The following is a 23,711-nucleotide window of genomic DNA, read 5'->3' as shown; positions in this document are numbered from 1 at the left end:
AACATGGACTCGTTGTAACTGGTACCATAGCTTGCAGTAGGAGCAACAGTGGCAAGCATTGACAATTCCCCAGCCTTCATTCATGTGTCATCTTACTTTGCTAATGTGTCCAAATGTAATGCAAAGCATGTACGACTTTAGCATGAGCTTATCCTTGTAAGTTTCTTGAAGTCTTCTGAACTATTCAAGTGAAATGTTTATACTATTGGGTGTATATTTCTCAATCACAGCTGAAGGTATATTTACAGACTCTCTGGGCATAAGCAAAGCATAGTGTTATTGTCTAACGCAGCTACTATTCTATAGATTGAGTTTGAGAGAAGTCCTGCGCAGCTCACTTGTTAGTAACTCGTGCTCATGCATTAATAAGACTGCTATTATGTGGTAATGGTTTTAGGATCCCTCCGGATACTTTGGATGTCCATCTACAGTAGCAGTTGTAAATCAGCCGCTTGCTGCAGGATGTGTATTGCGGAATGAGGACACTGCAGAATTTAATTTGCTCAACAGCTCACTACGATGGGCTGTGTATAACAATGGCTCGCGTATAGATGTATGTATCCTACAGTAACTTACATGTATATGGGTATATTTGTTCTCAGCTATTTTTAGATCAATAGCTCACTTGTCAACTGAGTCATCTTAAGTATTGCTAATGCTAAAAGCCTTGAAGCCGTGTCATAAAAAACTTGGCACTTTTATATTCTTTAGAACAACCCAATCACTGGACATGAAAGGCATGAGAACCATATATTGCTCACAATAAGGTTTTTTTTAAGAAACATGTTTTTAAAATAGCTTCAGTAGAAGTGCTTCCTATCTGAAATGACATTGAAAAACTTCCCAAAATCAAGCCACGATTGCACCTGTTTTGGTTATTAAATTATGTACAAAAAGGTACCGCTAGACGCTGGATGTGGCTAATACAAACATTTCACATCTGATGCGCAAGTTTTACATTTTACATTTTTGAATATACACATTGAGTATATGCATTTTTAGCCAGAGCAATCCAGTATGAATGTCATGCATTTTCTGTGAGTCTTGCAACATGATGTATCTACTGAATAAATGCATCACCTAATGGCTCAATGATGGTTGACTACACAAAATGTATATTGGGTGACCTACACTCCAGACAAGCTTTACATGAGTGATATGAAAGATCAATTATATATGAACAGGCTAGAGATCTATCAGATTATGGTTGCACTATACGCGGTCAACCTAAATGCAAAATGTAGGTTTATGTAGAACATCTCACCCAAGATGAAAGTGTGTTGGCAATCAAAGGTTTTTAGGTAGAAATCTGTTTTGATCTTTTACATTTATTCTCTCACACAATGTTTAGCATTCCACCTGTTCCAAATATATGACTTGGTCTCTTTACGACGATTTATAATTTAGCCCAAACTAGGAGAGACAGCAATTTACCTAGAAATCATTTGTTGAGAAGCGCAAGGGCGTATAGTCCGCCCAGTCATGTCAGTTGACAGATCCGGCCAAGTATAAGGTTTGATGTGATTTTACTCACTATTGACAAGTGTTCATTAAACTCAGCAGCAACGTTTGCTGCTTGTACGAGTCCGTATTAAAATATATTTCATTTTAATTTCATTTTTAAACTATTATGAATGGCTTCTTAGCAGATATAGGAGTTGATATTTTTGTATATCACTAATTCTAAGCGCTGAACAATCTTTGATAGGGCTAATTCTACCATAAACAAAATTACTATATAAGGCTTCCTCTTATGTTAAGAATCGTATTTTACACTGATTCCTTATCAATGGATGATACAAAGATATGTGTTCAACCAAATTGATTGCAAATTTTTAATGCAACAGATTTACAGTGTATTAGATTCAATAGAGAGCTAATAGACAATTAATAATAGTTGCGCCCATTCTTAATCGCTCTTGCTCTAATCCTTAAAGGTTTCACAGTTAGTCTAAAACTACATGAGGGATTTCCATGATAAAACTAGCTATCATCTTCATAAGGCTTAGTTGTGGATTGGCTGATTGCCGTTACTCACTGATGTTTGTATGTAGCTGAATAGTACGGACATGGATCTAGTCTTCGACAAAACTGGCTATCTAAAAATGCTTATCCACAATCTTTCCTTCTCATATAACAGTGACCATGGTGTGGTATGCTACGTAGAAAGGAGTGGAATTAAAGGTAAGTTTACTTATTTGTAATATATCAGGCTAGCAAAGCAGACTGACTGTTTTACGTTTTGTGCCGCGATAGTTGAGGGTTAACAACTGGCCATGAGGAAATGTTCAGTACCATAATACAGTGCACCCCGGTTATGATGTCCCTATTACACGGTTTTTTCGCCTTATAATGTGGAACACGATGATTTTCCCCCTCGCCATACGGCATTATTTTGTCATATGATATCAACAAGAATTTATCTCGAAGTTGGAATTTGGCAGTTAGTGTGCCGAATACATTGAAATAACAAAGATGCTGATATGCTATTAGCCGAAATATTTCCCACAATGCACCAAAGAGATATGATGCTTGCTCTCCCTCTCAGTTCAGCATTCTTCATGTTTCATAAATGCTTGATATTGCATGAGTGAAATGAAAAGTAAGCGAAAGTGAAAATTTATTGTGCTAATTAGTGTTTAGTATTATATTCACTGTGAACTTTAATTCATTATTTGTATATAACTATTTACCATAAAGTTTTTATTTGAACTTCATGGTGCTTTATTTTTCAACCCTTCCTTTAGAGTGGCACTTTATTAGATATGGCTTTTAAATAAAGGGGTAGCATCGTATTTTTCAAACGCCTCATCAGAATATTGAGAAGACAAGTTTAACACATTTACCGGCGAATCAAATGTCGCCTATATTTCGCACTCTTCTTCGGACGGAGCGACATTATGCCTTTGGGTAGAAGAAATTTGATAACTCACCTCCAACTTGTCATAAATCTCTAAATAAATATGCATGAGGAAACTGATACATGTCTCTACCAGTTGATATCTAATGCTTGCAATAAGATTACAATGGTCTTATAGCCTGCTTTGCAATTTGTTGGAGTTTTCAAATTTTTTGTTTCATTTGAACTTTGAAGAAACATTTTATAACTAAATTTAACAAGGTTGCATAAAAGCTCATTACACTCATTAATATGTTTGCTACAGTTTGCAGTCAAAACAGGCTTTTTATGTGTGATAGAAGAGGAGTTACGAGCATCGATCCATTGTAAGCCGAGTTCATATTACCGCAATGGTGCCATCAAATAATATTTATGCTGTAAATCTGCAAATTTATATGTTATTTGGTAATAATAATTTATTAAATGTTATAAATATATAATTCAAGAACAAGTGACATTAACAAACCACATGTATAATGCATTCAAAAACAAAATTTAACATTTTAAAGTCAAAATTAATATTTTTAGAACAAAAATATTAGCGTCATTTGCTCAGCCAGTTGCGTTCTGATTGTTGTTGTCATCGTTTAAAACCGTTTCATATTCTTTTGGCTGTTCAATACCTTCCACAGTGTTTTTTGACCTCAACTCCTCTTCTGTACAGCTGAGCTAATCGAAATTAACATTCAAACAATTTTTTAGCGGAGCAAATCTTTCATGCGATGCATTTTAGAACACGTAAGAATACATCTAGAATAAAGAGAAACTGTGTGTAATCAAAATAGCTTAGAAAAAAATGCAGTAGCCCAGATTCCATCGTTAACACAAAAACTCTTTTTACATATATTGACCTGTCAAGACCGCATTAAAAAAAGGAGTTGCTATTAGCCTAATACAGTTACTAATTATTTATATGGTGTAGCATTCACAGTTTTATCGAAAAAACCCGTGAAGACTTGATGTTGAAAAACAGACTTCGATACGAACAGAAACAATGAACAAATTAATTGTTATTCATGTAACCGAGTCATTATCAGTACAGTTTTGTGGACAATTTTCTGATCACTTGCTATTATGGGTTTGTAAAAATTAAAAATGTTATATAGTGGCAATCAAATAGAAGTGGCATTTAAAAAAAGAGTCATTTAATTAAAGGGTGGCGCTCAATTTTTCAACCCTTCTCCCAAAGTGCCGCTCAAATAAAAATGAGATTCTAATAAAGTTGGTGTTCAAATGAAGATGGCATTCAAATTTTACAGGTTTTTCGGTATATAACTTTAATTCGTTAGTCATTGGTTCTACGATTGATAGTGACGTTAAAGGAAGAAGTGAGAAAATTATTGCTATTTAAACAAAACTAGAGTTAATGGTTTATTACTGCAACAATCCAAATGCAGTAAAGGATGAAGCTGTCCATTCATTTTTGTTCTAAATTACTGTTAACAAGAACTTGAAATTTAAGACAATTTAAGAAATGACTTTTAGAATAAATAATAATTGAAAAACTCGCAGTGAGGCTAGCATTACTTTTAAATGAAAAGTCATTGCTGAAAAAGTCAAGTGTTTTACAGCGATTGAGGATTATGTATTAATGTATGACCTGGGTAGCTTGTTTACTAGCAATATTAGTAGCTGCCATATCTGGGACAATTTTATACAAATAGTCAAACCAATACACTTGAACAACTACTATTTGTCTCACTAGCGGAACGCTGGGCGTTGCAAGAATATTAAAAAATCAGCTTATAACCATGACAGGTAATGTAGTTACCTGCCACTTGCCATTAGCCTGTCACATTGCCAATGCCCAATTTTAGTAAGTTAGTGTTGCCAAACTTACTAATAAGAGCCTTGAGAGCAAGCTTTAGTGCTATTTGTGTCATAACGTAATGCTATGTGTATTTTCACCCACATAGCGACATATATCGCACAATGAATCTATCAATCTCGCGTAGCTTAATTGTTAAGCTATGATATTGGTCATTGAGAGGTTCCGAGATCAAATCCAGCATTAAATGGACATTTCATTCCTAAACGTTAATAGCTATAGCTGGAAAAACCAAACTGCACACATACAGACACACACAAACTTGGAGATTTACATATAGACTATCTGTACTACCCGGCGTTGCCCGAGTAGTGAAAAAGTCTTTGGACAAAAAATTGGCTTGTGTTTAACATATAACAACATTTGCCATTCTAATTTTCAAATTACATGTACATATCATGAGAAGCTATTTATCAAAACTTGGAAATACGACGATACTGGTACCTCTCGATACTAGTATAAATGTAGAAATGAGATATCTTCCTGCCTATGTTTGGCCGAATGGAGGGAGAATGTCGAGGCTTTTCCTACGGAGATAATACAATTGTCCGCATGAAAAGAATTGCCCTTGACTGCGATATAGCAATTTAACCTTGTAAAAAACCTGAAATAGAAGTTCAAAAAAACACGAAAAAGCGTTGTGTTTCATACAGTTAATAAAAATCATAGAGTTTCAAGTAATACATCATTCACCGTGTGCATACATGTATATGATAACATATTTGATCAATCACATTGTATAGCTCAGTGGTAGAGTGCGTGGGAATTATAACTTGTGGTTGCAATCTCCGACAGTTCAAGTCCATCAGAATGCGAAATTTTAATTTAAAGATTTTAATAGCTGTAGCTGGACAAACACACATACAAACTTTGAGATTTTAACAACAAATTTTCTATGGTATTCAATAAAATATACAAGATAAGAAATACAATTGTTAAAAATTCGGGTCTTTCACCAGTACTATCTTCATTGACTATCTCCAAAATGTGTGCTGGAAATACTCTGCCGCCAAATCTTGGGACAAACATTGCATCTAGTTCTTTGTTACTTTACGGCGTGTTCCTGTTGCCTATCCTTGCTAGCCATCATCTAGGCTATAGCAGTCATTCAAATTTTTATAGTATTGCTTGGTGTTGTTGTTAGCGCACAATAACAGGTTGTACTTTTGTTTGTAGAGCTTTCTGATGAAACTCCCTTTAGCACATTTCCTGAAGTTCAACAGGTAACATCCCTTGAAATGTGTATTGTTTGGCTAGAGCAATTTTTTGGAAACATCAAGTTATGCATCAGCATTAAGTTATTATTTTTCACAACTGCTGGGCTAAAATTTGCAAAAATTGAAACTTGTCATGTTTTGAATTTATTAAATAAACCTTTTTCAGATTTTTAATTTTCTCATCTGATTTGGTGCTGGTAAATTTACACGTACACAGAATCTGATGAAAGTTTATAAAGAAAATGTTACACAAGTTCTATTATGATGCAATAGTTCAAAGTATATCAGTAAATGCATCCTCAACAATTTTAGCTTCAAGTCATTTATTTGATTCCATAGTAGTTTATAGTTCATGGCTTATTCAAAATACCATATTTAAGATGGTTACTGTTGACCTTATGTGTTTCCTTGGTACCGTAGTACCTTGAAATACGAGCTTATTGCTTTTCACATCTGAGCCTTTATGTGAATTCACTTGTATCTCAAATCAAATTATATATAAAACAACTAAATCCAAATTATTTTGTTCCTCTCCTTTGAAAAACCACCTAATAACCAGATATTACGAAGGAAAAACCTGTTTTTATTTGTTTCAATTCACCATCTATTTCAAAGTAACGTATACCTACAATGTATCTATTGGTTATTATCTGCAATAAAATGTGGCAGTACTGTATGGATTACCTACCTCCAAGACGGTTAGTAGTTGCTAATTGCAGTGAATGAGAGACTTGACAGCACCACCTTTGATATACTCCATTTTCATAACACTACTTCAACTTTCAATTTAACGTATATGAACTTAGCACACTATACACTCAATTGAAAAGTTTGAATCTTTCTACATTTCTTCTTCCAGCTAGACTCTATTTGTCTCACATTTTGACTTGCTTTCACCTTCACTTTTAGCCGGGCTTTTTGAAACATTTCAAATTTATCCAATAAGAAAGACCGAGCGATGCTGTTTTTGTAAGCGGCCCTTTGCATATTCGGCCCTTAGCAACCGCATCAAGAACTGTCTCGTATGCTTGTATCTCAAATTTGTCTCGTATGTCAAAGCAAAAGTTTGCTCGAACTTATCCTCGTATCTCAAATTGCTCTTTATGTCAGGACACTCATATCTCAAGGTATTACTCTATAGCTAATTGTGTGTTGAATATTAGGCCTGTGCTCCTCTTTTGTGTGCATCGATTGCAAGATGCATGATGCGGTATAAAAATAGCTTACAATCACACGCAAACAGCAGGGGTAAATCTGTAAACTCACTCTAAAAACTCTCTCTGTTGATTATTCACAACTATCTACTAGCCCTAGAAAGTTTCAACCAGATTGAAAAATCCCAACTTCGTAGCCATTTTTCTCAAAATGTGAGATGCTACAGTGCACTATGATTGGTGATTACTCCCGAATCAATGATCGTGATTGGTCAATTTTTGTTTTTAGAAATACAGACTTGTCGAAAACTTTTTTATTTTACAAGATTTTATGAGAGTATATACATTCATAGTTTTTGTACGTGTCTAATTTTCATTGGTTGAAGTGTCAGTTGAAAATTTTAGTTTTATATAAATAATTTTTTCATTATTGATCAGTGCTTTACATAAAAATACCTATCATCATGCAAGCCATAATACGTGTCTCTCAGTTTGACACCAATAATAATTAAATTATAAAACTAAACTTAGAAACGTCCTTAACTTTTGTGATATTGTAGTCTGTACCAGAAGCATCAAAAGAAACTGTGAACAGTATTGGCTTCCAAAGAGCTGAAATACCTATTGTTGTTGGTAAGTCTATAAATTGGATCTATAAATAAACGAACTTGTTCAAAGTTCTTAGACTTGAATCTTCGTTAGTATATGATAACACAAAATTAACTCCAGTGTTAGTGCATATTAGAATGACCAAAATCAACACTATCACGATCCAGTTAATGCTTCTTGTTAAAATACATTTATAGACACAGCTATACTATTTGACATTATATGAGATGCTAAAATGTGCAAACAATAAAGTGCAAATTGTTCCGACTGGACTTTCAACAATCTATCTGTGCTAGTTTGAAGCAGTTTGTCGCAAATGTATTCGCTTTTGAGCAGTTAAACATTTTTCATTTATAATTTATAAAACATTGCTATTTTTTATACCAAACCTGTGGGCGGGACGGCAGAAAGGCCTGGATACGCATACTAACGAAATGCATAACTAACATGCTGTGTTTATATTTTTCCAATTGAAATGTTTCCTAGACCGCTAAACTTTCACCAGATGCTTTAATTTATCTGTTATAGGTAAGAATATTTTGCCCAAATATAAATAATTGGTCAAGGGAAGCCTTGTCATCATCGTTTGAAAAACATTGCACTGGAACTGCACTGAAGCCTGTACTGGAAATGAAAAACAAATGAAACCAAGATTAGGTTAATTTAAAATCAACTCTTTCGTCTAATAACAGTTCATCAGTTTTTTCTCCAATAATATAGGCCAACATGTTTGCGTGAACATGACGCTTCATCAATGTGTGTACCGACCTCTTGAAGCCAATGCCATTAATTCCAGTTTAATTATGTTGTGAAGTCGACTTAAATAACATCTATCTTTCACGAATGGATGACATTGTAAAGTACCAAAAAGTTGAGGTGAAGAGAATGAGAAAGATTAGAGCTAAAAATGAGTATATTTGAGAGGATCATGATGTGGCGGCAGATCGCTTGCCCTAGGGCTGAGAAGATGATAGAAAGACAGACCGATAACGCTACCAAGATCGAGCCGAGACCCGATCCGACTCTTAGTAGGACCACCAGGTCGGCTGGTGAGTCGGCCTTGCGACCGAGGGACTGGGTTTACTGCATCACATAGACTATATAAAGAGGCGCCTAAGCCAGCGAAAGACAGTGAACCACTGGCAGTCCCTGCATACAATTCTTTTTAAGCGCACACATTGAGTTGTACTGTATTATATGTGTGCGCTTAAAAAGAATTGTATGCAGAGACTGCCAGTGGTTCACTGTCTTTCGCTGGCTTAGGCGCCTCTTTATATAGTCCATGTGATGCAGTAAACCCAGTCCCTCGGTCGCAAGGCCGACTCACCAGCCGACCTGGTGGTTCTACTAAGAGTCGGATCGGGTCTCGGCTCGATCTTGGTAGCGTTATCGGTACCAATACAGAAAGAAAACTGATACAGAATAGCCAATACAGAAAGAAAACTGCCGCGTCTCTTTACTGCTCCACAAGAATCAAACCACTTAAGTCCGATGGCAAAAATAAATATTTGATAAAGTTATATGTATATAATACAGTACAACTCAATACATATAACTTTATCAAATATTTATTTTTGCCATCGGACTTAAGTGGTTTGATTCTTGTGGAGCAGTAAAGAGACGCGGCAGTTTTTTTTTACAATAAAGACACAGAAACTGTCGAAAATATTGGGACAGAGCTGGTAGCCTCGAAATGTGCTGCAGGTCTGATTGCTCTGATCCTAGAAATGACTGAAGAGTAGTTTACGAAAAGCTTCATACATGGGATACTACCCCCACACTTGTATCACAGATGTCAAACATTTGTTTTGACCTATTTCTGTAGTTTCTTCAGAGGTAAAAATTCCTGAGGGCATGGCCGAAGTTTATTGCGAGAGAAAGTCATGATCAGAACACTGGATTTTTTTCGAGACATTAATCACAGTGGCAGAGCAATGATTCTCTCATTATTGGGGAGAGTGACTCAATTTGTTTGGTTGCAGTGAATGAGGGAAATAAGGCTGCAGAGCTTGGCCAAGCGCAATAGCTAAAAATTGAACAACTCTTTTAGACATCCTGCACAGCTAGACTGGTATGATGAATGTTGCCTAAAAAGATATACACACGGTGAATCAATCCCAAAAATCTTTAATTTCTTTGGTGGTGCCCAGGAAGTATCACAGAGTTTTATTGTTGGTGCCAACATAATTAATTTCTTTAGCTTAGAATTCAGTTTAATAAAACTACATTATCAGTACAAGTCTTACATGAAGCAAGATGTATAAACTAATGTTGTAAAATTAGTCCATAATGGCATTGAATACAAAACATAACGTATATTTATTAACTTGATTTTAAACAGTTAATTTTGATTTTTGTCATGAGCAATTTATACCCTAACGATTGGCGTGCAGGTTATTGTTTTATCTGTGCATCCTGTTCTGCAGTATATTTTCTGAATGTTATATAAAGGATGCCTTTCTCAAGCTTTGATTGCTCATTATTGCAACAACATATGAAAGATGTTCTATAAAGATGAACTTACAGGAAATTTTATCAGAGAGTATCGATATTTTTCGATGTTTGAGGTGATCTGCTTGCCAGGATGTTTGGATGCTTCAAATTGACAAAACTTAATTGCAGTTGAAACGCTAAAAAAAAATACACACCAAATGACGTCACTGGCTGCCTGTCTCTCTCATTATTGATATCTGCTATTGTGTTCAAGTTGCAGTGTTATGCTTTTCTATTTTGCTGTTCTTTTTTCTTACATGCAACTACAGGCATCATATAATCACTTTTTTTTAATCTGAACGGTTTAACCGTGATCAAGTTTTGTCGATTTCAATCTTGAAACATCCTGGATGTCAGGACATAAGCACCTCAAATAGAAACGAATCGCAAACAATGAATAATACTGATATTTTTTGATAAAGTTTACTAAGCCCTTATGAAAGTTCATCTTTGATTGTTCTCCTTTGCAATTATATTTATTCACTGTACAACCTCTGCATAGCACATAATACTACCCTAGTTTAGTGTTTTTGTGAGAATTAATACATTTCAACTTTAAATTTTGGCATGAACTTTACTGGTATTTGGACCGTGGTCTTTTATTTTAACACATTGTGAAGTCTATTACATAATTGGCATAAATGAAATATACATGTGCATGTAATAACTGTAAAGCAAACATGCATAAAACTTAGTGTATTGCAACACAGATGAAGGCAAGAATGCAGGTAGAAAGGATGTATGTTAGGGGTGGGTAATTGATTTTGACTAGGGGCCACATGAGAAACCTGATTTTGTCAGAAAGCTGCCCACTTTTTTACATTGTAAAATGCTCTAAATTGAATATTTTGAATAGCTGTTTCTGATAATAATAAAATTATCTGTAAGTATTTATATTAGGTTATGGAAAATTTGGGACGTAAGTCGACTATTAAAGCTAAATTACTGAATCGGTGCAACTCGTTTTAAATTGGTAATCTCCCGAAATCACTAACAACTCGGCAAATTTACACAAAATTAGCAAGACAACACAAAACTAGCAAGACAACACAAAATAAATTGTAATGTTCCACCTAAGGTTACTTCTTCATTGAAAATGATCCAGTCTGTGCTGGGCTTGAACAAGGGCATTGAAATCTGGCTACATTTCTGAAGTGGCTATCTGAAATACAGCTGCAAGGTGGCCATCAGAAGACCGGTATTTGGATTTGTTGAACTTCATCGCTGAGAATGTCTGTTCACAGCGATAGATAGATCCAAAGAGAACTAAAATTTTCTAGCATGCCTCCTCAGGTTTGAAAGTTCTTCTCTTTTAGGGAAGATTTGAAGTCCAGCAGTGAGGCTGACCTAGAGTGCTCTGCCAAAAGTGTGTGACACTGCAGGTCAATCAGTTATATCTGAACTTTACTTGGTGCATTATTCACACTGCAGTTGAATGGAGAAGAAACCACATGCTTTTCACTCTCAATAGTTTTGAAATCTTAAAACCGTCTTGAGAACTCTGTATCCAGGGCTTCTAATACAGATGATTACTTTTTGACGTGATTCTTGGCCTTTTGGCTTCCATTAGTGTTAGCAAGGGGGTCAGAATGCTCTCCTTGACTTAGCTTAAGAGAGGATGCACATTTTTCCTGAAAGCTTTTACTGCACTGTACTGCTCATGCACAAAAAGGCCCTTGCACTGCATTTTGACATTTAGTTTGTTAGTGCAGTCACATCCACAGCAATTCCAAGGTCTGGCACTCAGTCTTTATTCGAAAGTTCTGGGATGTCATTACCTTTTTCGACACAGAATTCCGAATCCGGTCTCTCAAGTCCAAGATACTTTTCAGTACCTTGCCAAGACTTAGCCACCTAATAGTGCAGTGATAATTTATGTCGCTATATTCCATGTCATTTATCTCAAAAAGGTAACAAACCTGCCTGTGATTTAATGCTCTTGCTCGGATGAAGTTAACTGTTGTAGTTACAACATCAATGTGCTACTTTTAACAGTCTCACACCGTACTTCCTGATGTATATAATAACGCAAAATTGTTCATTTTTGCACATGGTTAATTTTTGTCACTCCTGCATTCTCTTTAAAAGTCCAACATTTTTCCCGTTAGATTTGGAAAACCATCTGTTGTCACTCCTGCAAGCTTGTCCCATTTCAGTTCTAACATGTCCAAACATGACTTTACCTTGCTGAACAAGTCATTACCGGTTGTTGTTTCTTTCATCGACTGCATGGCTGCCAACTCCCCCGTAATTTGGAAATCCTCGGTATTTAACGTAAGATGAGCATCTGGGCAGTCTCACAGACATCGCAGCTCTCATCCAGCAGGCCACTTTGTTCTTCAGTTGAAGCTTAAAGGTTTTTACAATTTCCTCAACCTGTCTCGCTACAATGCGTCGGGAGACTGAAATGCGCCAGGCCTGTATTCCCTGGTTGCAAGTTTGGTCGGCTGCAAATGTTAGGTGTCTAGTTATAAACACCTGGGGGTTTGGGAGACGGTGTATAAGCCCCTAACGGGGTTTGGAGCACCGCCCCAAAGCTCTAGACCTTTTAAGCATCAAAAACCCTCGAATTATGCATAAATGCAATCAATTTTAAGCATCAAAATCTACATAATTATACTGTTTTTGGTTAATAGTAGGCAAAACATTTTCTTTATTCAACGAACGATATAAAACTTATGAACCTACATATTTCTGTAAAGGATATTGACGAACAAAAGCTATTACTTTATTACAATAGCTTTTGTTCTGTCGATGTGTCCATGGTGGAAATATTTCACAAGTGATTCTGTATATATTTCAACATTTTAATATATGTGTAATATAAGAAGATTATTTAGACAAGCCTGCCCCATAGTGTTCCTCATCGATGTTTTGATTTGGTTATGTTATGGTAAGGAAAATGCAAGTTTAGGAGTCTTCACACCCCATTATAAGCAATAGATTTTAGTTTCCAAGTCTTAACAAAGTCTCACCTTATCACTCATTTTGCGAGATCACCACGATCCGCGGAGACGCTAAAATGCTAGTTGCTAGTAAATTAGTTGTTCGAAATTCCGAGCGACTGAGCTTAGACTGCAATTCTTAGTACTTAGCCGCTGAAAATCACTAAAAAGTTGGGGCTGCCTAAGCCGCCCCAGGGAATACAGGCCTGAAATGCTTCCCTTTGCTTCAGGCATATTAGTACAGATGAGTCCAATTAACACTCCTTAATAAACTTTCCGTAAAAAGATGGCTTACTTTTCCTGGTGGTTTGGTGCAGAATGACATAGCTTGTCCTGATAACTGCCTCTCTGCGGGTATAGAGGCTAGTCAAAAGTCTTTGTTAAGGGTTTGTAGTTTTGCTAGCAACACAGATTCCATTTCACGCTTTTCATCACTCAGATTTTTTTTTCATGATTGGTCGTGTAGTAGCGATTCAATTTGTAATTTTTAAACACAGCGACCTGTGTAAAACAGATTAAACATGTCTTTTCTAAAAAATCTGTAAAAAAGTAATTTGCTCTCTATTTCTTGTTGAAACCACGGCGTTCGTTATCAATTTTTCCTTAGCATGAGCCGACATCTTGAGGGTGGCCGAGCTAGCATCACTCTTAGCAGATAATCTTCACCCATGCATGCGATATGTTCTTACAAAAATAATGTGATGCTTTTTAAAATAAAATTAAAGAATAGAGAAAGCATAATATGTGTCATGATCACAGAAACCATGGTTAAGTCGGGATTATAAGATTTAGAGTTATCTGCATTAACAGAAGGAGGAAATTCTCACAATTATTTTGCAAAAAAAATTTTGATTCTATCTTAATTACAACAGATTTTATGGTCAATAAACTGAAGGCATGTTTACCATCAGTGCGAAAACCTAGTTCCGAGAAAACTGGTGTTAAAGTCTGAGAAACGAAAACCGATGCAGAGTTTTGTTTGCATTTCAAAACGTCATAGCAACCAATATTAAGAGGTTGTGATATTTATCTAGATTTCTGTATTTGTATCAAAAAAATTTAAAAATTTAAACAGATTTTGGCTGGTTGTCATAGAAATGGCTGTATATCTATAAGAAAATGTATTACCTAATTTTGCAGATATTAAAAACGGCTTGGCAGTGCCGCGATATTGAGCACAACCGTAGTATGATCAACAAAATGTTAAAAAATAATAATAGCAGTAACATATTGCACATCATTGGTCACTTTATACTTTGATCTTGCAAATTCGAATTATTTTTCTTATAATCAAATCTTATAAAATCGAATAATTATTCTTATAATTAAATATTGTAAAAATCTTATATGAATGGTTAAGAATATATCATGGTCATTCCCTTTACTTACACTGCTGTTGGCATCAGTTGGAATACCAAAGTACTCATTATAAGTGTCCAAAATGTCAGAATTATCCCTCAAATCGGCAAAAAAGAAACGATTACGTTTTTCGGACGCCATTTATCAGTACTTCCTGTTTAGCATAGCAACGGTTTTAAGGGGTTTTTCCGAGGTTTTAAGACAAGCACTATGTTTCCATGATGCGCAGTGCTTCGGAGTTGCGCTATCTCCGAATCATGGAAACGGCGTCTTCGCACTGAAATCACTGCGCACTGATCAGTGCGAAGCCAGTGCAAATTCGCAGCAAAGAAACAGCGACTGCGCAGTGGCTGCGCATAGCTCTCATGCCGTGGATACGGATTCTTCGAAGGCCATAAACTAGTACAAAGGTTGTCCTGCTAATCTTGTTTTTTTATTCTTCCGATCTTCTTTCACTTAAATTTAATTATGGTCTGCATTCACGAGGATGATGAGGTGATTACTTTCCTGGACTTTGTTATCGATGCCAACACATTTCGAAAAATAGGTGGCAAGTCCTAAATTAACGTATAAATAATATATTACTTAAAAATACTTATTAAAAATATATTACTTTGTAAAAAGTGTGTTAGGTTTGTAAAACCTTGTGAATGTGTATTGTAAATAAAAGTATAATGACGACAGAATCATAAAAAGACCGTTTATGACGTTCGGTATCCGTGATCGATTCTATTTCTCCATCAGGCGATTCGATTTATACAATTTCTCTTCTCTGGCTAATTTGCTGAAATTCTGAAAACCACTGCGCAGCATGGAAACGTACAATCCCCTCGACTTCGGAGGGGGGCTGCTTCGCAGTACTGCGCACCATGGAAACATAGTGATTTATTATCTAAACTGACTTCAGATTCAGAAAGATCACTCTTTGATTAGTCCAGAAGCATGTGTTATCAAAATCCTTACCAAAATTATAAATTCAGTTAGTGGAACTTTAAAGTCGAATAACTCAACTTCGTGATTTGCGACTTAACCATGGTTTCTGTGATTGCGACCCATATTATTATGCTTTATTAGTTATTTTGAGGTGTTGACTGATGTTCTAAAAAAAGAATCAAGGAGATTGACCCACCAGAAGCTGAGATATAGCTAACCAAACACAGGTCTACCTAATAAAGAATCAGAGGAAAACCCTTCGAAAATCCCGAAAACTGTGATGTATGAAATCGACTTAATGTTCATGTGCCGGAGTTGCGCACCCTTACCGCCGTTACGTATAATGTTTGTTTTGGCTACGAGATGTGAAACGCTTCTCGCGATAGTAAATAATTTACAGACTAGCTCTGGTTTCTCAGGAAAATCAAGCAAACATTGTGTGGTAAAGGCATTTGCCCACAACCCCTCGCCATGATTTTTCAAAACAGAAGAGCAGATTTTGACTATTGTGCTTCAAATTTTAACTCGAGCTCCACGAATATGCTCCGAAGATCCTCTGTTCAACGAACGGCGCTTGTCTAGTCTATATGCGACATCCGCGATTGCAGTTCGTTTAGAATAAGAAATGAAAATGTGAATTTTTGTTCATTCATCATTTTTCTACTGTGTATCTACTGCAGCATTCAGTTGATTTTCATGATTATCGTCACTATTAACAGACTGTAAGTTCACTACAGCCATAATTTTAAAAAGAATAACTTGACCGTGCTGCTCTTGCTGTAAGAAAAGAAAACGATAACTTTTATTTTTCTATTGATCTATTATCTTTTCTATGATTATTTTTTATGACTAGTATAATAATCATAATGCAATTATACAAAATAATAATATAGCTGCGTATAAAATAAATGATGTAACTAATATAATTTGTAGAAAATTCCAAATGATAACCGAAATTGATGTAATTGATTCCACTTATTAGCTAAAAGTTAGTTAAAAAAACTATTGGGTTAGTTCATTGCTATTAGTTGAAAAAATTTTAACAACGCTAAAGATGAGTCTGAATAGGGAAGCTAAGTAGGAGAACAACAAAACTGAGCTGAACTAGCAAGATAACGGAATGTTGCGAAATAATAGATGCGTGTAATTATTTTATGCTAAAACTAATCTGCACGTCAGAGGGACTGGTTTGGAATTCTCAAAGCAATGATTGTTAGGCCCAATTTGATTGTTCTATACTTCCAGGGATTAAACCAATTAAAACGCCGTGATTGTTATAGGAGAGCGCATTTGTTGGCTTAATTGACCAATGACACACAAGTCAATTTTATACGTCATACCGTACAGGATGAAAATATTCGTTGGTTATAAAAATTCACGATTTCACGAGCAGACAACTCCGCGAATTATAAAATCCCGTGAATAATTAGTTCTATTTTTAATCACAAGGGAGAATAACTACTGCATCAAATTAAAAACTAGCCGCTAGGTTGGTTTTTAATATAAATACTAAACGTAGGTGAGTTTCAAAACATTTTTAAAATCATTGCCTGGGCTTTGAACTAACACCATTGCCAATACATCACATTTCTTTACAAAATTATTCAAGGTTGTCACAAGATATGCGGAATGGCGTCATCGCAAAAATAGCCACTAGGCAGAAGTACTAAACGTAGCCGAGTTCCAAAACTTCTTTAAAATCATCGCTGGGCTTCGAGTTTTATTGCCATTGCTTCAAACTTTACAAAATTATTCAAGGTTTTCACAAGTTATTCGGCATGGCTTCGTCATCGCAAAAAATCTCTCCTAGTCTTTTTACATTGAAATCAGCTCCATCAATCTCTAATACCGAAGTTGAGGACGATTATGATTCTGATCTGGACATTATGGTATGTATTTGTTTTGCAGTGCAGATACGTTTTTTCTATAATTAACTGCAGGAGTTAATTCGTTTGTTTAAAAACCGATCGCTTTCATTAAATACTTCAGCTATTGTTTTTGTACTTTCTTAACACTTATTAATTTTTTTTTTTGTGTTTACTGCAGATTGAGAATGAAACAACCTACTCCGATTACGAAAACTAGAGACAAGTAGTGATATTCACCGTGGCAGAAATATTGGCAGAGAAGCAACTAGTCAACCTAGTAGCAAAGCAACCAGGCAGAGAAGCAACCAGTCAACCCCTTCATCGACAACAACTCCTTGATATCGCTGCAGCAAACATGATTAAATCATATATTTTATTTCATGTATAGATATATTATAATTTATTACAAACTTGAGTGTACAAATAAAATGTTTCAAAAACAAATACAATTTTACAATTGATGAATGGAGTAAATATAAACAGTTTAGTCTATATGGCGGTTGTCTAGAGCAATAAAATTAAACTGATACACTTGATAAGTGAATACTAGCGTGTAATGGTGCTATCTGGTTAGTTATTTTGGTAATAGCAGCTCTATATCGCTGTCACTGTCTTGGGTAGATATTAAAGGCGATTCTCTCGCTACTACATAGCTGGTAAGGAAGTTATCATCAGAACTCTCCTCGTGGCTTACTATTGCAAAGTTCAGCCGGTTGGCCAAAGATTTGTGCTCGTAAAGGCGTTTTTGTTCCTTTTTTTTAAACAGATATATTCTCTTCGTAAGTAGCTGCGGTCACCTCTACCTCAATTTCCAGACCTCCCTGAATAATTGGTGATCTTTTAAAAATGACATACCACCCTTGCAGTCATTGTGCTTGCGTGTATGATGAAAAATCTCTCTCTCACACTAAAACAAATAATGAAGCGATAAGGATGGAAAAAATAAATATTGCGTTATACCGAAGAACCAAAGTAAAATTCAACTAATTTAGTAAATGGTTTTGAAAAAACTCATTACTTACCACAAATTGTTGGTTTATCAAAGGCCTCCAAATCTATGAATATTCGTGAAAACCTCTGAACGCAACAAAGAATTTATAGCTTAGCACAATCCACCCGTAGTTGTAAGCTAAATAGAAAACAAAACGCGCAATGCGCGTAGCGGCGCATGCGTAAGGTTAACTCTATTGCTAGATGTAATAGAGTTAACTTTTCCTAGAGAGTGGCATTTTTCAGCCGCGAATAAATTCATCCGCGAATATGCATGAAAAGACAATTTTCGCGAAATATAACTCCGCGAATAAATTCATCCTGTACGGTATATTGATGATTACCAAAACACTTATGTTTTTTGGTAGACCTGTGCTTGGCTGGCTATATCTCAGCTTCTGGTTGGTCAATCTCGTTGATTCATTTTTAGAACATCAGTCAACACCTCAAGATAAATAATAAAGCATAATAATATCATGCTTTTTCTATTCTTTAATATTTTCAAATAAAAGTTTAAGACACGTTTATCTTGTTTATGTTGTTCACAATTGGCCTTGCGGATCAAATAGGGATGTAAAGGGCCAGATGTGGCCCACAGGCTGAAATTTTCCCAAGTTTAATGTATATTATATGTCACATTTTGCTTTTTGTTTTAAAAACTACATGATTTTATATCGATGTATGGCTAATATTATCCCACATACAATAAATATTTTCGATAGGAGTTTGTTGCTAAATAATAGGTGCAATATTTTTCCCAAACGTTACCAGAATCATGATGATGCTGGTTTTCTCCAGGATCACCATGATTCTGTTGAAAACCGGCATCATGGTTATCCTGGCTTCATTTTCACCAAACTGGGTTTTGCCAGGTGATAGGGTAGCTATAGTTCTCGTCAAAGTAGCAAATACAATTGAAATGAATACTGAAGTGCAAAATAATAATTTTAAAATAACACAATAATAAATTTAAACACAAAACAAAGGTTAAAGATGTCATTAATTGATCACAACCTTGTATATCATGACAGACATTTATAGCCCTTGTATATGCACATATCTAGGATTGAATTGTATTATAGTTCTTATATAGCACAGTAGAAATGTCCATGTGCCACTGTTATCTGTATTAATAAATCCCACTCTGTCATTGTGTGTATGTCTGTCTGTTTGTTTGTTAGTAGAGTACATTTCCATAATATAATTTTTGGTCTATTTCATCCAAACTTATTCTGCTTTGCGCCTTCAGCCAGGTCAACAAAAATATTTGCTTTCTACACATCATCTGGTTCTTGAGAACCAGACTCTTAAACACCACACATGCCCGCTATATGATTACAAATAAAAGAAATCTTGCGATTCGCCAAGCTTCCTGCTAGTAACTGGTAAATTTGCCAATAAAATAATGTAGAATCTAATTACTTGTGCAAAAAAAACATTTACCTCAAATTTTAAGTTCATACATTATTCTATGATGACATGAATAATATGCATATACATGTATGCTTTTAGCTATGCGATTGTATACAAACACATTTCTGAAATAACTTCCGCATTCGCAATACACTCTACTGATAACCTTTAATTGCTAATTTTTCACATTTTGGCAAAAAACATATACCTGCTTGTTTTTGTAAGAGCCATCCTTAAAACTATTTTAGCAAAACTCAGGTTGTCAGAAGCCAACTTGGCAATAAAGAATGTTGGCACAAACACCGTTCTAAAATCACACGATGTGGTTAATGATCGTCTTTTGACTGCCAACTAAGATCGCCATTTTCAATTTAAAAACATTACATTTGGCTCTTTAGTTCACACCTGTTTCACTGTCTCATATGTAGAGCTTCATGATTTCCAAAAATCACCAGACAATTCAATATTGCTTTTACTATGCTTAGTATACTTTGCTGTTTAAAAAAATAGGCAAATCGTTGTAAACAAACGTCGAAGATGTGCGCCCCATCAACTTATTGTAGAATTACCGCAATCTTGGTTTAAAAAACCATTGAGATTGATAATGAAAAGGAGAAAAATTGTCGATATAAACTAATATGGCTGCGGTTACGGTATAGCCCACTAATTAAAAAAGTTTAAGTCAAGTTTTCTCCTTTTTGTATGTATGTTCAATGGGGAGTTTGAAAAAATATTGGAACAGATTAGGCAATTTACTTATATTTCACTGTTCTTATAACGTAAAATCTCTATAACGTAAACGTTCCTGGAACAAATTATTTACGTTATAGGAGTGCAGCCTGTATTTGCATATTTGAACTTGAAATAGATAGTTTTTTTTTATCTTGATAAGTAGAAACATTTCATAAATGCCTGTATGCTTGGAAAGTCATTGAATGATTGTATTATAAGACTAGAAGTCCTGTATGTTTTAGCTCCAGTATCGTTCACTCTGAAAATTGTCAGGTATTAGATGAATTGCTGTTACACGATGATATCATTTATACGATTGGTGATAATTATTTGTTTAAATGGTGGTGATTTTTAAAATATCTACCTTCAAAATAGCCACCAAGCAATCAAATCTCCTTATCGCAAAGCTCTACTCATGTTAAAGTCACACATTTTTGCCATAGGGTGTCAACTTGTTAAAACTTGGTGTGCAATATGTTATGAAACTGCCCATTGAAGTGAATTCTATTGTTGTTTTGTAGACCCTGTGAGCAACTTTCAAACAGAGGCTATTCTGGATGTTGAATTTATAGCTAGCAAAGTATCAGATCAAGAGTTGATTAGTGACTACAATATATCATGCACAATGGTATATCAAGCTGATCCAGCTGTGGAGCATTTAGTCAAGTGAGTCACATTGACTAAATGAATCCATCACGTTGTTTTATAATATTCACAAAGATAATTAGCAAACTTGGAGATATAGTCCACGAGAGAAATAGGATCAGCGAATTATATCTAAACTTGACAAGTTTAATATTGCTCAGATTTTTTTTCACTGGCAGTTCACTTGTCGAATCAATTTGTTGCTTCATTATTAGGCTATTGGGAATTTTGCTGTAATGATAATATTAAAACTTGTCATTGTGTACCAAGAATGTGGTGATAAAATCATGACTCCCAATCTTCTTCTCTATTTAAGCATCTATCAACAAATTTTATAATTGAATACGCGCTTTATACTATCAGTCCATGTGATAGTTATTTTGTAGACTTTACTGTCTGTGTTATTACTGTTAGTAATCTGCTTATACAATAGTGAGTGCCTACGCTCCAACAATGACCAACACTGATGAAGAAATGGAGGAGTTCTACAACAAGCTTAGAGAAACATTAAAAGAAGTGCCCACTACAGATAAGCTGATTATAGCTATTAACTTTGATGCTAGAGTTGGGACTGAAACCGAAAACTGGGCTGGAGTAATTGGGAAAAAAGGAAAAGGAAAGTCCAACTCTAACGGAGAACTATTACTGGCATTGTGCTCGGAGCACAGTCTTGTCATCACAAACCATAGGCCTATTAACTATACATTGTATAGTTAATAGGTCTATGTCACAAACACTGTCTTCAAGCACAAGAAACATCATCAAACTACATGGATGCACCCTCGGTCAAAGCATTGGCACCGCTGGACTATGTGATAACAAGGAAGAAAGATCTAAAAGACATAATGGACTCCAGAGCAATGCGATGTGTTGAATGTGGAACCAACCACAACATGGCATTATCCAAAGTTGCACTCTCTCTGAAAAGACCTACAAGGAACATTAAAGGGGTGCCACCTATTAAGTTAAATGTGAGGAAGCTAAGAAACCAGGTTGTATTTCAAGGGTTTCAGGAACAGATGAATGAGATCATGAACTACACTACTGATTAACGACTAAGCATTGAAGATAAGTAGGGTAAGCTGAAGAAGTTGGCATACGCAACAGCTGCTGAGGTTTTGGGGAAACCAGAGAGGAAACATCAAGACTGGTTTGACGAGAGTGATGCTCATCTCAACACACTGCTTGAAGACCACAACAAGGCAAAATCATGAAACTTACAGCTAAGCACTCGTGCTAACACCGCACGACTTACCAAGGCTAGAAGTTGTAATCAGATATACACTTGAGATATGAAGCCTAAATGGTTGGAGAAGAAAGCAGAGGGTTTACAGCTGGCAGCTGACAAAAATAGTATTTAGGCATTCTACAATGGCCTGATTGTATGGAAGCTAAAGTAGTACAAGGTAAAGCCTCTTCTCAAGGATTTACAATAACAAGTGGTGTGAAGCAAGGGTGTGTCCTAGTTCCAACGTTGTTTTCACTTTATCTCACTGCAATGCTCTAAGTCGCATTCAAAGATATTCATGAAAGACAACATACAGACATGGCATGAAGCTGACCTTTTCACTATATCCCAATTCAAGGCAAAAACACGCACCACCAGATACCTCATGTGAAAAATGTTCTTTGCCGATGACAGTGCTTTGGTGGCGCCTAGTGCTACTGACATACACCTGCTGGTGGATAGATTCTCATGGGCAGCAGCTATGTTCAGCCTGAAGATCAACATCAAGAAAACAGAATGCATGTATTAACCAATCAAGCTCCTCCTGAGCCTTTAGAAATCACCATAGACCAAGAGCCGATTGTTCAGACAACAGACTTTATCTATTTAGGCAGCACTGTTTCAAGCTCCTCGAAGATTGACAAAGAACTTCATAACAGAATGGGAAAAGCAAGCGGTGCTTTTGGCAAATTCCAGGACTGGTTGTGGAACAACACCCGCGTTTCCATAAAGGTGAAGTGTAAAGTTTACAGAGCAGTGATTCTATTAACTTTACTCTATAGATCAGAAAGCTGGATAGTATACAAAACTCAGGTAAAGAAACTACATGCGTACACTGAGGGACATTACGAAAATAAAGATGTACAAGGTTACAAACAAAGAAGTTTTTAGACGTGCTAGCCTGCTTTCAATGGAACCTTCGTTGGCTTGGCCATGTACACAGGATGGAAAAAGACAGGCTCCCCAGACAACTGCTCTACTCACAGCTTTGTGAGAGAACCAGAAATTGGGAAGGCCTAGAATCGAGTTCAAGGATGTAGCGAAACGGAATATGTCCGAGGATAAAGTGGTACAACGAGGTAACAAACAAAAAAGTTCTTAGAAGTGCTAGCCTGCCTTCAATGGAACCCTCGTTAGCTTGGCCATGTACACAGCATGGAAAAAGACAGGCTTCCCAGACAACTGCTCTACTCATAGCTCTGTGAGGGAATGAGAAATTGGGGATTGCTTAGACTCGGATTCAAGGATGTAGCGAAACGGAATGTTCTTGAGAAACATCCAGACAACATGTTGGCAAACAACAGATTGTCCTGTAAAGCCGCAATCAAAACAAAGCTATAGTGCGGTCTGAGGCGTGTCAACTGACTACGAGAGAATCTTCTTATACAGCTTTCATGC

At 35.8% G+C, this 23,711-nt stretch overlaps 1 protein-coding gene across 1 annotated transcript in view; it reads left to right on the top strand.

Moving 5' to 3' along the window:
- Window positions 1-23,711, top strand: part of LOC137393867 (uncharacterized) — a 121,794-nt gene that overhangs the window by 52,689 nt on the left and 45,394 nt on the right. The window contains exons 7-11 of the mRNA XM_068080578.1: window positions 398-553; window positions 2,055-2,184; window positions 5,904-5,950; window positions 7,659-7,731; window positions 20,962-21,106. Coding sequence (XP_067936679.1) covers window positions 398-553; window positions 2,055-2,184; window positions 5,904-5,950; window positions 7,659-7,731; window positions 20,962-21,106 — 551 coding nt within the window. The remainder of the gene's footprint in view (window positions 1-397; window positions 554-2,054; window positions 2,185-5,903; window positions 5,951-7,658; window positions 7,732-20,961; window positions 21,107-23,711) is intronic.

The sequence above is a fragment of the Watersipora subatra genome, chromosome 4 (genome assembly GCF_963576615.1).
Source record: "Watersipora subatra chromosome 4, tzWatSuba1.1, whole genome shotgun sequence".
Lineage (NCBI taxonomy): Eukaryota > Metazoa > Bryozoa > Gymnolaemata > Cheilostomatida > Watersiporidae > Watersipora > Watersipora subatra.
The sequence above is the reverse complement of the archived record's forward strand: the minus strand, read 5'-3'. Positions and strand labels throughout refer to the sequence as shown.